This window comes from Suricata suricatta, chromosome 16 (genome assembly GCF_006229205.1).
Source record: "Suricata suricatta isolate VVHF042 chromosome 16, meerkat_22Aug2017_6uvM2_HiC, whole genome shotgun sequence".
Taxonomy (NCBI): Eukaryota; Metazoa; Chordata; class Mammalia; order Carnivora; family Herpestidae; genus Suricata; species Suricata suricatta.
In genome coordinates, this window is record NC_043715.1 from 29319618 (window position 1) to 29335995 (window position 16378).

The window sequence follows — 16378 nt, forward strand, 5'->3', positions numbered from 1 at the left end:
GCAAAAGAAACAAAAAACAGTTTCAAGTATGGCAAACAAACTGGTGGTTGCCAGAGGAGAGGTGGATGGGGGGAATGGGCACAATGGATAAAAAGGATTAAGAAGTACAAACTTCCAGTTATAAAATAGTAAGTCACGCCCGCCCCCCCACGCCACTCCAGAACGTTCCTGGGCCTGCTTGTCTGTGGTGAGCCACGATGTCATTTGTTAAAGTTGTCAAGAATAAGGCTTGCATCAAGAGATACCAAGTGAAACTGAGAAGACAAGAGGGCAAGACTAATTACTATGCTTGGAGACACTTGGTAATTCAGGATAAAAATAAGTAGAACACATCTAATACGGGATGACAGTCCACGGAGAGATCAGAGAATCGTCTGTCAGATTGCTAATGCCCGTATAGAAGGAAATAGGACGGTCTGGGCAGCACGTGCCTGTGAGCTCCCGCAGAGTGGAGTGGAGGCTGGCCTGACAGATGACTGCGGCATACTGAACGGGCCTGCCGCTGGCTGCAGCCTCCTCAGTCGGTGTGGCACACACAAGATCTAAGAAGGCCACGTGGAGGTGACTAGAGCTGAATGCAGCGTGGAAAGCATTGCTGGTCAACCTGATGCCTTCACCTGCTATTCGGACGCAAGGTTTGCGAGAACTACTCCTCGAACTAAAGTTCTTGGGGCCCTCAAGGGAGCTGTAGATGGTGCCTTGGCTGTCCCGAATGGTACCAAACGCTCCCTGGTTAGGATTTGGAGAGCAAGTAATCCAGTGCAGAAGGACAGCGCAGCCCATCATGGGTCAGAAAGTTGCAGATAATATGTGTGACCTAATGGAAGAAGATGAAGACACTTACAAGAAACAATTCTCTCGATACAGAAAGAACAGAGGGACTCCCGCCATGGAGCACATGCGTAAAGCTCAGCTGCTCGAGGAGAGAATCCAGTCTAGGAGAAGAAGCCTAAGAAAGTTAACAAGAGGTGGAACTATCCCAAAACGTCTCTTGCCCAGAACAAAGAGCGGGTGGCTCAGAAGAAGGCAAGCTTCTTCAGAGCTCAGGAGTGGGTCACTGAGAGCTAAACCAAACCACAATTTCTACAAAGATTAAACTTATTCACCAAGCAGCTAAAATAAACAAACAAATAAAATAAAATATACAAGGCATGGAGGTTAAAAGTACAACAGGAGGAATATAGTCAATAATACTGTCATAACACTGCAAGGTGGCAGACGGTGACGACACACCGTGGTGAGCGCTGAGTAATGTAGAGTTGTCGGCTCACCATGCTGGACACTTGAGACTAATGCGACACTGTATATTAATTATGCTTAAATAAAATTAAATAAGCAGCAAATGCAAATAAAGTGTATCTCTACTCAAAAGATTTCAGTTAATTATTTATCTGGAGACAGTTAAAGAAAAAAACTGAAGTAACCATTTTAGTATATTGCTATAAGATCTAAAAACATAAAAAATAAAACTTTGCAAATAAGTCGGACATTCAAATAAAAAATACAACTTTGAAAGAAATTACTACTCAAAGTATATACTGTTGCTATACATTCATCTCATTATATTGGATGTAATTAACATACTGATTTATAACTTATTCTTGCCCAAGACTCAGTATAAAGATAAATAAATAAGGGGCGCCTGGGTAGCTCAGTCCATTGAGCTTCTGACCCTTGATCTTGACTCAGGTCATGATCTCATGGCTTGTGAGATCAAGCCCAGTGTCAGGCTGTGTGCTGACAGTGTGGAGCCTGCTTGGGATTCTCTGTCTCCCTCTCTCCCTGTCCTTCCCTCTGCTTACCTGTGCACGCGTGCTTGCACTCTCTCTCAAATAAATTAAAAAAAAAATTTCCAGAGTCAGACAAGCTAAAATTTTAATTATAACCACTCCACAACTGAAAATCACTCAGAATCCTACCATGGTATTATTCAAATGGTAACATGATATACTACCTTTATAAATACTGTTTAAGATTTATAGTATTAATTGTAAGTTATAATTTGGTCTCTTACTGTATATCATGCATAGAAATAACATGGCCTAAAAGCCTGCTTAAATGCATTGCCAAAATAATTTCTATTCATTTTTTAGTGTAAGAGGTAAGAATTCATTTTACTTATTTACAACCCCACCTACTCCTCTTCTGTAGGAAAAACCTTGAAATGAAGATCATTTCAATAAATCCATTTCGAGCTCCGACTGTGTGTCAGACACAAAGCTTGGCAATGTAGAAAAACAACATCAGTTTAACGTGACTTTGTTCCTGTAGGTTTTAAATTCCTTCTTGTTGTTTCAGAAACTTCTAAAGTTGTCATGTAAGACTTGACACTCGTAAGGTTTGCACTTGCTCTTTTCATAAAGATTTTTGCAGAGGTTTAAGTAATTACATCTAGATTATGATGATGGGGCTTTTCAAAGCACTTAAGGTTCTCTGATGCTAGGAAACCTGTGCTACATGCACAGCTCCCAAGAATAAACATACTGTAGAAATGTGAGGTGTCCAATAATCTTTGATTTACAAACTGACCTTTAAAATTAGGGTTCACAAGTTCTTTACGGTTGGAACACTGAAGGGCATTTCCATAAACCAAGTCCAAAGCACAAAGCAGAAGATGATAAGAATTGACCAAATCATCACTAATCATGGGGAAATTACCTACAGGAATACAAACAGTTGTCAAGTAAATCTGCGTCAACTTTACAATAGTTTAAACATAATTTCTCCCTTTAATTAAAATGACATTATACACGCACTATACCAAAGTTGACTTGAAATCTACATAAAGTGTTCTGGCAAACTTACATTTTGAAATATTACTCTCAAATTCTAATAAATTTCTGAGGGTGCAACTAAAACCAAAACTTTACAAAAATGACTTTCATTCACTCAATTGACAGTCATTAAATAAGCATTAAATCCCTAGTAGTTGACTAAAATTTTATCAGTTTTTCTTTGAAAATTCTAAACAACTTCATAAATTATCTCAAATTGCAGCAAACTCGTGTGTGAAAATATTTTTCTGTTAAGAAAATCAGTAGATATTATATACCCAAAACTAATATAACAGTATGTTAACTATATTGAAATTAAAATTTAAAACTTAACTAATTAAAAAACAAAAAAATTTAAAAATTAAAATGCATGAAGACAAATGAAAATGAAAACACAATGGTCCAACATCTTTGGGTTCAACATCTAATTTAAAAAGCAGTTCTAAGAGGGAAATGTGTTAAAAAAAATTAGTAGAAATTCTTAGGACAGGAGTAGCTGAAAAGTGATTTTTTTCACGTATATACTTTAAAAAGATCGGCACCTATAATAAGACCCCTAAAAGTAACATTTCAAATATTTTCTAACAATAATACAAACGGATACAAATTAATACCACAATGAAAGACATTTAAGTCTAGAGCCAATATCCTGGGAATAATGTTGATGCTTAGAAAACAAAGAAAAAAGAAGCCCAAACTCAAATCTACAAAAACATGCCATTTCTGTGATCCTAATTTACGTCTAACACTGAAATCAATTTTTATAGGCAGTTGAACAGTTTTATCTTAGAAATTAAGAGACAGTTCTAGATTCTTTTAGAACTTTGAACATATCCCTTTTCTCATGAAACACAGCATATAAAGCCTTCCTAGTGATTTTACATCACACAAATTCAGTTTAAATAGCTAACATACATCTGAGGAATTATTATTATTTCTCAACCTCAACATTTTCGCACTTCATGAATGAATGCAAACACACACACTCTATACTGTTTTGTTTCAGGCTTTCCCCCCGCCCCCCTTTTCTCCTTTCCTCCAAAGAAAGTTACCACTTACCTCTGCATATCAGGATAATTCTTTTGTACAGATGATTCAACAAATCAACTTAAATGAATTAAAGAGAAAAAATACTTTCCTGTTGCCAGAAAAGTGAATGATAATGAACAGGCTAAGCGCTGTGCTGATTGAATCAAACCAACTTGCTTCTGCTATAAAGATGTGTAATATTAAAGGAGACGGTGTCTCAAACGTAAGACAGGAAGGGGCGCCCACTGGCTTCGAGCTGCACAGCCGTCACACTGACAAGCCTAAACTTGCCGCTGGTGTGTACGTCCATCACGGAAAACAACAGCAGTGCAGTAATCTCTAACACAAAATGCCCCTACAGGGCAGAATCTAACGTAAACCCCAGGACTGTCCCAACGTGACAGACTTGGAGTTTCAGATCCTGACTTTAGAAAGAAATCTCACTTTGCGAGGAAGGTTATCTTTCCAACAACGGAGACAACTTGTTTAAACTCCAAAATTGGCCTATTTATCAGGAATGAGGAGACTAGGAGATTGTAAAACAGGAAGTGGCACCAGTTGGTCTTTAGGCCACAAAGCCCTTCGTGATGACAAGCCCCAACTTGTCACTGGTGTGTACTTGCCATAGGAAGTCAACAAGGCTAACAGGCAAGACCTTGGCTTATCTGTCATGAATGGGTCCGGGATGCCCATAAGCTGCGGAGAGAGTCACAGGAAACGGGGCGATAAAAGAGAACAATACAACTCTCCCCAAATAACTAAACTGAGACCTGAGTAAAACTAATTAAATCTTTTCTTGACCAGAAAAGATCGTAGTGAATCATAAAAGATCACAGTGTTGGACTTTCAGGAGACAAAGACTCTTCAGATTAAATAATTACAGACTGAATTAATAATACAACTCCAACACGGAGTTAGCTGCAGAGACAAAAAATATGCCACCTGGTTGATCAAGAGAGACCAAAATGTAAGGGAAAACAATAAAATTCATTTGAAATAATTTCTGTAGTATCAAATACACTCATTGCCAGTGACACATACACCATCAAAAGCATAAACAAAACAGATAAAAATCCCAGAAGTCAGATACACTTGCCCACAACCCAATGACATGATTAGTATCATATATAATACCAGCCACAGCAAGCTAAAAGGGGCAGCAAGGGTTCCTGGCCACTAGGAGAGCAGCTCATATGCTCCTACACCGACACTTTGTGCCATTTATCGTATTACCTTTATCTCCACTAAAGAAACACGCCAGTGTGGTGGAAAGCCAAATAACTACCGTTTATTTTTGGCAGAAGAAAGAGTTTACTTTTCAATCAGCCATGTAGCTCAGGGAGGAAGGATGGACTCTCACCTAAATAGCCAGAGAGGACCAGCTATATAATCAGACACACCAAACCCGGAGACCGATGGAGTGCCACATCCTTGCTAAAGGGCCTTCACCTCTGGCATGAAACCAAGAGCTAGATCTGGGTTCAAATCCTAGTTCGGTTTCTAGCAGCTAATTTGGGGGCCTCAGTTACCTAATCGTAAAAGTAAATAATTTGGGCTACTTGAACTAATAATGAAAATCTCTTACATTTATGAAATCGCTTCTAGCCCTATGACTCTTTGATGATAACTTTGCACTTTATTGGGCTTTCTTAATTAAAGGCATTCTACATAGTTTTACATAGTTTTTACATGTAATTAATGTAATTGTATTTTTTCTTCTTTAGATTACTAAGAATCGTTTCCATCATATATCATAGAAATATAGAGAAGGCATAAGAACATAAAAACATATTTCACTGAATACAGACCTTGGGTAAGTTACGGGAGATCAGAAGGTAGAGAAAATAAATTGTATCCAAAGGCATTTGAGCAAGTGTATTTATCTGAACAAGACGCAAAAAGTCATCTGAACTACACTCAGGGTGAGCAGTCACCCTCAACAAAGTAAGACACAGCTCATGAAAAATATAACTCAAGATACTGATACAAACCACTCATGTGTTTTCGGTCCATAATTCAGAAGAACAGCTCTGGATGGAAAAAATTTTATGTAAGAACAAAATTAAAGGATTTTCCATTTAGTAAAAGAAGCTTTGGACATTATACAGAAATCCAAAAGACTTACATAAACATTACTCTGTCTTACCTTTTGCATATATAAAAAGCACCCAACAAAAATGGAAAACTTCGGACACGGTACAGGGCTGTCGCCTTCAGGGGAGAAAGAAAGTCGTGAGATAACAGAAGAATTCGAAAAAGACATCACAAATGACTATAAATTAAGTGACAAACAAAACCCACAGTTAAAGGGAGTGACAGCAGATTCACTTCCTGTGGAAAATGTGCAAGAAGTTCTGCTCCAACCAAACACTGGTGAGGACAAAGCCAGGGAGAGAGTCCACCTCAGAAAGAAGAATATTCTGAAGAACTATAAAAAGCTTTCAAGGTCAAGACAGGTAAGGCAGGAAATGAGGAACAACAGTTCTTTTGAGGATACCAGCACGGCTCACGCTGCTGTTGGACCCACGCGTGCGATCAGACATCTCCCCAGTGTTCCCTCATCACAGCTAATGAACTGTAAGCCTTGCTTCCCAAAGACATTCCAGATTAGATCCGGTCACAAAAGGACTACCTAATGCAAACTCTGGGCTTCCTAGAATTCCTTATTCTTTATCGGTAAGACTATCCATGACACTGCCAGGCTGTCTGCTAAAGGGAGTTTCAGACTTGTTTTAAGCTCTTGGCTTTTCTACCAAAAGCTCTGCCAATGTTTACATAAGACATCTGTTGTCTCCACATCCCAACAAGGAGCTCTGAAGGGAAGAATCGGGAGACTGGGGTTCAGCCCACCGTCCGTAGCTATGCACACTCGCCCCCAAGTGCCTCAGTCTCTTTATGTGCTGAACAGTCAGTCTCCTGCGTAGAGGTTTGTACGGAATTCAGCAGTCCGTGGCAAGGATTAAATGTCAGTGCCCTGTTTTCAAAAGAGGCCTCTGTACCCCAGACGCATGATAACTATCCAGTTTTGATGCCCACCAAGATAAAAGTCAGGGTTTTTAAAACATTTTTTTCTCAACTTTAGAGAGAGAGAGAGAGAGAGAGAGAGAGGGTGAGCATGCACGAGAATGAGGGAGAGAGGCAGAAGGAAAGAGAGAGAATCTCAAGCAGGCTCCACACTCAGCGCAGAGCCCGATGGGGGCTCGATTTCCTCAACTGAGAGATCGTGGCCTGAGCCGAAATCAAGAGCCAGACACTCAATCGACTGAGCCTCCCAGATATGCCTTTTTTTCTTAAATTATTAATTATGTTAAAGTCAAACTTTTCAGCTTAGAACTCCAGCTGCTCTTCACACTGAATCTGTGACTTGAGAACCCTGGCACGTGACCAACCGAGCTCACTCAGCCAGGGGCCTCGCACCTTGCTCCGCTGCTGCATACTCCTTTGTCCTGGACAAAGAGGCTCTGTCTGCCTCTCCAAACCCACCCATCAGGACCTGTCCCTTCTGCCATGGAGCCGTACCTGAGTGGCTCATGCACGGTGGTTTAATTTTGCCTCAGAAGCTATTCGTTTCTGCTATCGTTGGCATTTATACATGCCTCCTCTCCACAACCAGACTGTTGCTCTCTAAAGACAGCGGCCGTGGGTTTTTGTTTTTTTTCAATACTTGTGTCCTGTATCATACCCAACAACATAGTTCACACACTAAGTTCTCAATACATAGCCAGGGACAAACTTTCCGAGACTGCTTTGTGTGGGGGACAGTACAGAGTCGTGGTACAGCACGTGGGTTCCGCAAGCAGACTACTGGTGTCCATGATAGCTCCACACTTCCTGTGTGACCTTGACCAAGTTATTTAACCTTATGTTCCCCCGCCTTTAACAACAGCATCAACCTTACATAGTTGTCACAGGGATTCATTCAAGTAATACAGGTTTCAATCTTGGACAGTTCCTGCTCCATAGTAATGCTCAGTAAACGGTATACACTATTATTACTATTAGCCAAAAGTACTAATAAAAGTATACTGTATATTTTAAACTTGTAAAAGTAATCTTACAATTTTCTTAACCAGAATTAGGTACTATACATACCCTAATAAATATCAAAGCAAATCATTTTCTACAACATTCCAAAGAAAGATGACATCCTCTATCTTTCTACAAATGATCACATCAGCCTCGCTCAGACTTAGAACAAAGCATCTATCCAAACTTTATTTAATTGTACATAGTCGACTCCCCCAAATCACAAGCAAACTACTTCCATATCAGTGGGGTCAACTATACAAGAAAGTACATAGTTTGAGTTTTAAAAGCCGCTCACTAACTGTAAACATCCTTCACAATCTGGGAAGATTTTTTATCTCAAAAGAGAGGCACCCATTATTCATTCCATTGCAATAACTCCTTTCCCCCCACTTTTATGGTCAACATTTTTCTAGGTCTATTTTTTTTAATGTTTTATTTATTTTTGAGAGAGAGAGAGAGAGAGAGAGACAGCATGAACAGGGGAGGGTCAGAGAGAGAGAGGGAGATCCAGAAGCCAAAGACAGGCTCCAGGCTCTGAGCTAGCTGTCAGCACAGAGTCCAACATGGGGCTCGAACCCACGAACCATGAGATCATGACCTGAGCCGAAGCTGGACGCCCAACCGACTGAGCCGCCCAGGTGCCCCTTTCTAGGTCTATTTTAAGAACAACTTCCATGTCTACATTATGAAAAAGTGTTCATGATAAAGGTGGAGGATTTGGATCCTGTGACCGCCTTTATCTATCAGGAAAGATGGAAAGCGCTGAGCCAGAGTGAGGCTACAGATTTTGAAGACATGCTCAGAAAGAGCAAAGTCATAATCGTTTCTGTCCCCCTATTCTCCCTCCGTCCGGTCTCTCTACTCTTGATAGGTCGAACACATCAAAATGCATACAGAAGTCAGTTTGGAGGGGATTATCGCCTACTACATCTGACATAAAAGTCAAATAATAGAAATAGTTGATATTATACAGAAAATAATAGTAACAGTCAACATAGCCATTCACAGAAAATTAAGGAGTCAAATGCTACACCCATGTGGCTAACTGGTGAAAACACATAAGGTCTGACGTTTGCATTCTGGGTTGCTTAAATGAAGTGGGAAAGTTTATAGAAACAATAATCCCATGTGCTTTCAGTATGAAGGAAGCCAAATTCTTCACGGCCAACATACAATGAGAAGCAAAAATTATTACTAAAAGAGAGCATAGGAAAGAAAGATTATTTATGAAATCCCATTTTTTTTAAGACTAGCAAAATACATGGAGTGACACAAACCGAGGGATCAAAACTGCAGCACAGATTTTAAAGGTGTGTACTCCTAACAAATATAAAAGAGACTTACCGCTGCTTTCTTCCTCTCTGTTGACGGGGCTGTTCCTCTTGAGGATATTTAAAAATGTCCTGAAAAATGGGCTCATATTTCTTAAAGATTACCGCTGACACCGTGAAGTTTCTTTCTAGCCTCTCGGTACGCTCTCTGAAATGTGGGGGGAGATTCGCCATGTCCTCCCACTTCTTCATCTTGTTAAAAAACTCAATTAAGCTGATATTAAAAATAAACAGGAGTTATTTTCAAAATCAACACAAAGGTAGGCTATACAAATATTATTACACCAAAATGAACTCATGACATTACTTTTAGACAGTACTGTAAAATCCCACCCCTGCCTCTGACTAGCTAGATACAGAGTGGTGTGTTTTCTCTGATTTTCCTAATCTACTTTTTTTCAGAGATGACCTGAGTTTTTAAGCTATGAAATATATAAAAATGCAAAACAATTCACTAGAGCAATGTAACCAAGACTTATGGGCCCAACTGCCAGATTTAACAAACATTAACACATGGAATAAATCCTGCCATGTTTGCTTCAGGTTCAACGGAAACAGCCAATTTCTCGTTTGCACTCCTCCCTGAACCCATCGAACCCTCTTTTTCCCAAAGATGACCACCATTCTCAAGTGAGTCTGACTCTTCCCCATCCCTGTTTTTATATACTTACTGCTTAATGCCCCTACTATACACATCTATATGCATCCATAAACACTAAGTACTATCATCTTTACCTGTGGCTTTAAGATTTCCTATAAATGGTATCACACTGTAAGCAGCGTTCAGCAACTTGCTTTTTCATTCAATGCTTCTGAGGTTAACATTAATGCGTGCAGATCTAGTCCATTCATTTTAATTGTTAAAAATACGCCTGCATATGAACTACCATGATTTTTTGCATTCATTCCCCAACTGGTGCAAACTGAGGTTTCTGATTTTACATTGTAACACAAAAAATGCTGTAATAAACACATTCTGGCACCTGTGTGTAAGAGCTTCCTTGGGGACAATGCCAAGATGCAGACTTGCGGAGTCAGAGACCGTGCATCCTCGGCTTTGCCGGAGACGCCAAATCGGCCCCTTGAGCAGCCAGGCCAACTAACACTCTCACCAGCACACACCGGCCAGACGGACTTCCTGTCCCCCACAGTGACTAGAGCTGGTTTTGTCGGCCTTCAAATTTCCCTGACCTGAGGAGAACGACAGGTACCCTGCTTTCACTTTGAACTTCCTTATTACCAGTTGAGATTGAACTTCTTTATATACATCTATCAGCTGAGTTTTGAGCTTTGTGAAATCACATTCTTAACCCATTTTCAGTACCCATTTAGTCGTCAATCATGCAACCATTTGTTAGCAGTTCTTTATATAAATCTGGACATGGATCTTTTGTTATTTATACATATTGTATCTTCTCCCAACATACTCATCATTTTTAATCCATTTTAGTCCACTATGGCAGAAAAGTAAATAATCTGAACCCAGAGGTAAAATTTAAAGATAGAAAGTGAGTTTTTGAAATGGAAACACAACTGAAGCCTACGACTAGATTACATGCATTTAAATGTGAGAAATATCCAATTTACTATGGTTTGTGATGGTCTCATAATTTGACCATTGCTTCTAAAGTTCCTTGTCTGTCACTTAACTTGATTACCCTGCATCCACTTTTCTTCTCCATAATGATTATACTTTTGCACCTTATTTAAATCCACTTCTGCAGGTTTGCAGACCAGGTGTTCAACTCTTTATGCACTGCCTCTTGTTCTTAGGCCTAAATATAACTCAGGATGGAGTTCAAGGTTAAATAGGCTACAGCTAAAATATTACATTTCTAGTTAATTATTTTAACAGTAAGTGATTTTTTAAACCATCAGATACATAAATTTTGACAGTGGTTTTCCCCCCACAAATTGCCAAATATCCTTTTCCCACCAATCTTTAATAAGCCATAAGAGAAAAGTCACCCAAAAGGCACAAATAATAAATGTCATCAATTCAATTACACAACAAATAGAAAAAGCAATTTCTGCCTCTTCTTTAAAACATGATTTGACCCTTTCAGAAACTGATCATAATAGTGTCATATATTCCCCCCAAGCAGCAAATGGAGAAGTTGTTACACATTCCATATATATTAAGATATACATCCTGGGCATGTAGTTCTAAGTTTAATACTTTATTTTATTTACCTTTATAATTCAGACTATTTCCTAAAGTTTCTCTAATATCCTTATTTAGAATTCTCCCAATATCACACAATAATAAGACCTAACCTTTAATAGTATACTCTTCATACAAGTCTTTTTTTTTTTAAGTTTATTTATTTATTTCAGAGAGAGTGAGCGGAGAAGGAGCGCAGAGAGAGGGAGAGAGAGCAAGAATCCCAAGCAGGCTCCATACTGCCAGCGTAGAGCCCGATGCGCTGCTCAAAACTCATGAACTGTGAGATGGTGACCTGAACTGAAATCAAGAGTCGAGGGGCGCCTGGGAGGCTCAGTCAGTTGAGCGTCTGACTTCAGCTCAGGTCATGATCTCACTGCTCATGGGTTCAAGCCCCACATGGGGCTCTGTGCTGACAGCTCAGACCCTGCTTCAGATTCTGTGTCTCCCCCTCTCTTTGCCCCTCCAATGCTCATGCTCTGTCCCTGTTTCTCAATAATAAAGAAATGTTAAAAAAAAAAAAAAAAGAAAAAACAAAGAGTTGGGCACTTGACCAACCAAGCCACCCAGGTGCCGCCGTACAAGTCTTAATACATTAAAATTTCAAAACTTTCCACAAAAGAAGTAAAATATAATGGATCCTAATGTAGATGTGGTAAAGGAAAACCATAACCTAGTCTCTAAATTCAGGACTCTATAGGAACAAACGCCCTAGAAATGATAAACAAAGAGAATTCTATCTCCATGATTTTTGAGCTTTTATATTTGTCACACTCTACTTTTCAAACTCTGACATAGTTACCTCTGCTCCGAACATCGTAGGATTCTAGTTAAAGATACATAGTTTCCTTCAACCGTCCCTTTGCTTACAGTTGGCACCGACTTTCTGCAAGCCACATATAAGGCACATGCTAACCAGTGAAGATCATTTCCCTGTAAAAGAAAAGAAACTTGAGTTTTACCTAACGACTATATATACATGTCAATATAAAAAACTTTGACGACCGGGGCGCCTGGTGGCTCAGTCAGCTGAGTGTCCAACTTCGGCTCAGGTCATGATCTCATGGTTCTTGAGTTCGAACCGCGCATTGGGCTCTGTGCTGACAGCTCAGAGCCTGGAGCCTGCTTTGGATTCTGAGTCTCCGTCTCTCTCTCTGCCCCCTCCATGCTCATGCTCTGTCTCTTTCGCTCTCAAAAATAAATAAAAACATAAAAAAACTTTGATGATTAAACTGAAAGTGCTACTTTTACATCTGTGGGAAACTGTGTTTTCAGTGGCGCCTCCACTGCATGTGCTCTTATACTGTGACAGTGACATTTTTACCCTGGGAGATAGGAATCTGTGTTCTGTGCCCTCGTCTTGAACTATCTCAACCAAGAGCATAGGCGAAGATGATGCTATGTAACCTGCAAGATCAAAAAGGCAATAAAGATTCTACCTGGCTCACGCTCTCAGTACGTGTGCCTTGCGGGGGGGGGGGGTCCCCCTGTGAGACAAATGAACAGTCAGCCTCAATTTCCTTATCTGAGGGCTATGAGAAAACACAGGAAATACGAAAAATCAGAGAATAAAATTCTATAACCAATGCTCTGTATTAAATATCACATGAGCTTTATTTTCCACAAGACTGACTTCGTTATCTTACATCATCCCTGACTACAAGCTCCATGAGGGCAGGTTTTAAGTTTTACTCACTGCTCTGTCCCCACCATCTACAAAAGTATCTGGCCAAGAAGAGGAGAAAAAAAAATTGATAAATGAATATTCATTCATTTCCTGGGTAAACTGAGCTGAGAATCTGATATGCAAGTCTTTTTTAAAACACTGAGTAATCAAATGTGTTTTGAAAAATAATATACTGGGGTGCCTGGGTGGCTCAGTCAGTTAAGTGTCTGACTTCAGCTCAGGTCATGATCCCCTGGTCAGTGAGTTCCAACCAGCTAAGGGTTCTGTGCTGTCAGCTCAGAGCCTGGAGCCTGCTTCAGATTGTTTCCCTGTCTCTCTCTGCCCTCCCCCACTCATGCTCTGTCTGTCTGTCTGTCTGTCTCTCTCTCTCTCAAAAATAAACATTAAAAACTTTTTGTTGGGGCCCCTGGGTGGCTCAGTCAGTTAAGTGTCTGGCTTCAGCTCAGGTCATGATCTCATGGTTTGTGGGTTCGAGCCCCGCGTCGGGCTCTGTGCTGACAGCTCAGAGCCTGGAGCCTGCTTCAGTCTATGTCTCCTTCTCTCTCTGACTCTCCCCTGCTCGCACTGTCTCTCTCTGTCTCTCAAAAATAAATATAAAACCATTAAAAAATTAAAAAAATCTTTTTGTTTATTCTTTAAAAAAAGAAAGAAAAATAATATAGTATTATTTGCCACTTACTTATCTAACACTGGACTTCATACAACTTAACCCCTGCGAGTTGAGACACCTCGACTGTGCGGTCAGAGTACTTGTTCTATGTAATTTAAAAGATTATCGTGAGGATAAAATGAGGGCTCCTTTGGAAACAATTATGCCCATAACCAAAGAGCCACAGGAACCACGACCACAGAACCACCAAGAAATATAAATAGGAATCTGGCCCCCCACATCACCTAAGGATACGGAAGAACGGGGCAAACCCTAAGGCGCAAGCACTGTCCACGACAGAAACTGCACATCACCTTATTAAACCTTCAAAACAACTCTGTGCCGTAGGTACCAAGAATCTCGAATTTACATGTCACAAAATTGAGTGGATTGGTTAATTGTCCACTATCACCTAGGTCCGTCAAGTTCTATAGACAGTATATTACTCGGCCTTCCAACCCCCTTCCCCCCACATTTAACTTCAGGGAAAAGGAACTGAAATAAAATTCTATTCATGCAAGAATAAAAAGTAACCTCAGTGAGTCATACAGTCAGAAACATCCTATTCTAATTAAATGATACTTTGGGGAGGCCCTCCCATTTTGAGCCCATGTGCCTTACTCTTCCCACAGACTGTACAACAGCCTAAGGAAACCACACGACCTCCAGTTCAAAGCCACACACAAGCAAACAGCTGATAAACAAGCCAGACTTCCGCGTCACTTCCCATTGGTCCATAAAGGGGAGGTGCCTGCAGGGTCGAGCCTCACTGGCTGGAATGGCTATTTTTCTCATCTGCGAGCCCCATCCGAAGAAAGGGACACAACAAACCTAAATCACAGCGGCTGTGGGGTCCTGCGCAACGACTGGGGGTGACCAAAATGCCCTCAAGGTCGTCGCAGCCCCAGCTTCCTGGGGACAAACGCGGGCGTGTGTCTCTGCCCAGAAAGGCAGAAAGCCCGTGCAGCTTGCCCGAAAGAGACGAACACAGTTTCCGCACAAGCACAGCCCCCCGAAACTTGACGACGCGTTTACTCCACGGGGGCGAGGCCAGGACAAAGGCGCTTGGGTGCAGCAGGGAAGGAACGGACAGAGACGCCTAGCAGCCCAGGCGCTAAACTCGGGTTACTCCCCGCGGGAGCACGGCCAAGTCTCCTCCCCTTCTCCTTGCGGTCTTAACCACCGCACCTGTTCAGTCGGCCAACCAGGTGGTTGTCGTTTTTGCGACCGTGACCCCGGCACGACCTCAGCCCCGCGATGCCGCTTTAGGGCAAGAAATGTTCCCCGCTCGGAACCCGAAAGGGAACAGCTGCGAGACGCGGGACACTCTCTGGGCCGCTAGGAGCCTTCCGACAGCCGGGTCTCCAGGACTAGGGTGCACAGGGAGGACCCCCCGCCGCCCTCCAGGCTGGGGACCGGAGACCCGGGGCCGGCCCGAGGGTCCCCGCCGGGCGCCCGACCCGCGGAGGGGAGGGGCCCATCCCCGCGGCGGGGCGCGGCGACTAGGCCCGGGAAGCCCCTCGTCTCCTCCCCACCAGCGCACCTCCAGCGTGTAGCTCTCGCTCATGGTCCGGTAGCTGTCCCAGGCCTCGGCCCGCGCCGCCTCGTCCATGTTTAGGCGGCTGCACAGCTCTTCGAACCGCTGCAGGGTTTGAAGGGCCGGCGAGCGGGTCGGCTGCGCGGCGTCCTCCGCCTCGCCGTCGTCTTCCTCCTCCTCATCCGAGGCTGCCGCCGCCGGAGGAGGAGGCGGGGGCGGCGGCGACTGGTCGCCTCCCGACGGCATCGCGCACCCCTGAGCGGCAGGTCCTCAGGTGAGCTGAGGCCCCGGGCCCGCAGCCATTCAAACCGCGAAGGGCCCGCCCGTCGGTCGTCTGCACCGCGACTGCGCCGCCACCAAGGAAGCTAGACCTCAAGTAGGCACCCGTAGTTCTGAGCAAGTCCTGCTGGGAAATGTAGTTCGGGCCGGAAGCCCACGGAGGTCAAAAATCATACTTAAAAACTAAACTCCTCTTGTTTTCCTTGGGCTAAAATAAAAAAGGCTTCGCTACGTTTTGAGTAGGCCCTCATGTTGGGATCATTCAGCTGGACCGTATTGAAGAGAAAAAAACATCAACTTCTGATGATTCAGTGTCCAAGGTGTCTCCAAAATTAATACTCAATATCTGGGTGTCCTTATCTCAAAAATAAGGATAATAGCAAGCGAGGGTGGCCTCTCTCTCTCTCTCTCTCTCTCTCTCTCTCTCTCTCTCCCAAAAATAAATAATAAATATTAAAAAATTTAATGTGTGTGTGATCTGGAAACTTTCTGATCCTGTCCTCCTAAAAGAATTACCTTCTAGCATATATTAATTTTTAACATTTATATTTTGAGGGACAGCATGAGTAGGGGAGGTGCAGAAATAGAGGAAGTCACAGATTCCGAAGCAGGCTCCAGGCTCTGAACTATCAACACACAGTGCAACTCGGGGCTTGAACTCAATAACCATGAGATTATGACCCGAGCCAAAGTCGATCTCTCAACTGACTGAGCCACCCAGGTGCCTCACCTTCTAGCATATTTAAAAGTTGACATCTAAAATATTTCATTAAAAAATTTATCAGGTGTAATATCCAACACGTAAATATAAGCCTTTTAAAATAAAACTGTTACTAAACTTTAAATATATCCAATGGACTCTATCATAACAATTTGATACTCACTATCATCCACTTTAA

At 42.0% G+C, this 16378-nt stretch overlaps 1 protein-coding gene and 1 pseudogene across 1 annotated transcript in view; one reads left to right on the forward strand and one right to left on the reverse strand.

The window, feature by feature from the left end:
• The window catches only part of RBL2 (RB transcriptional corepressor like 2), a 31781-nt gene extending 16225 nt beyond the window's left edge, over nt 1-15556 (reverse strand). Inside the window, exons 1-5 of the mRNA XM_029924100.1 lie at nt 15207-15556; nt 12130-12260; nt 9177-9377; nt 5950-6014; nt 2530-2658 (exon numbers count right to left, since the gene is read on the reverse strand). Of these exons, the coding sequence (XP_029779960.1) occupies nt 2530-2658; nt 5950-6014; nt 9177-9377; nt 12130-12260; nt 15207-15446 (766 nt within the window). The 5' untranslated portion in view covers nt 15447-15556. The remainder of the gene's footprint in view (nt 1-2529; nt 2659-5949; nt 6015-9176; nt 9378-12129; nt 12261-15206) is intronic.
• On the forward strand, nt 198-1068 carry LOC115279618 (annotated as a pseudogene).
• Nucleotides 15557-16378: the final 822 nt, after the last annotated feature.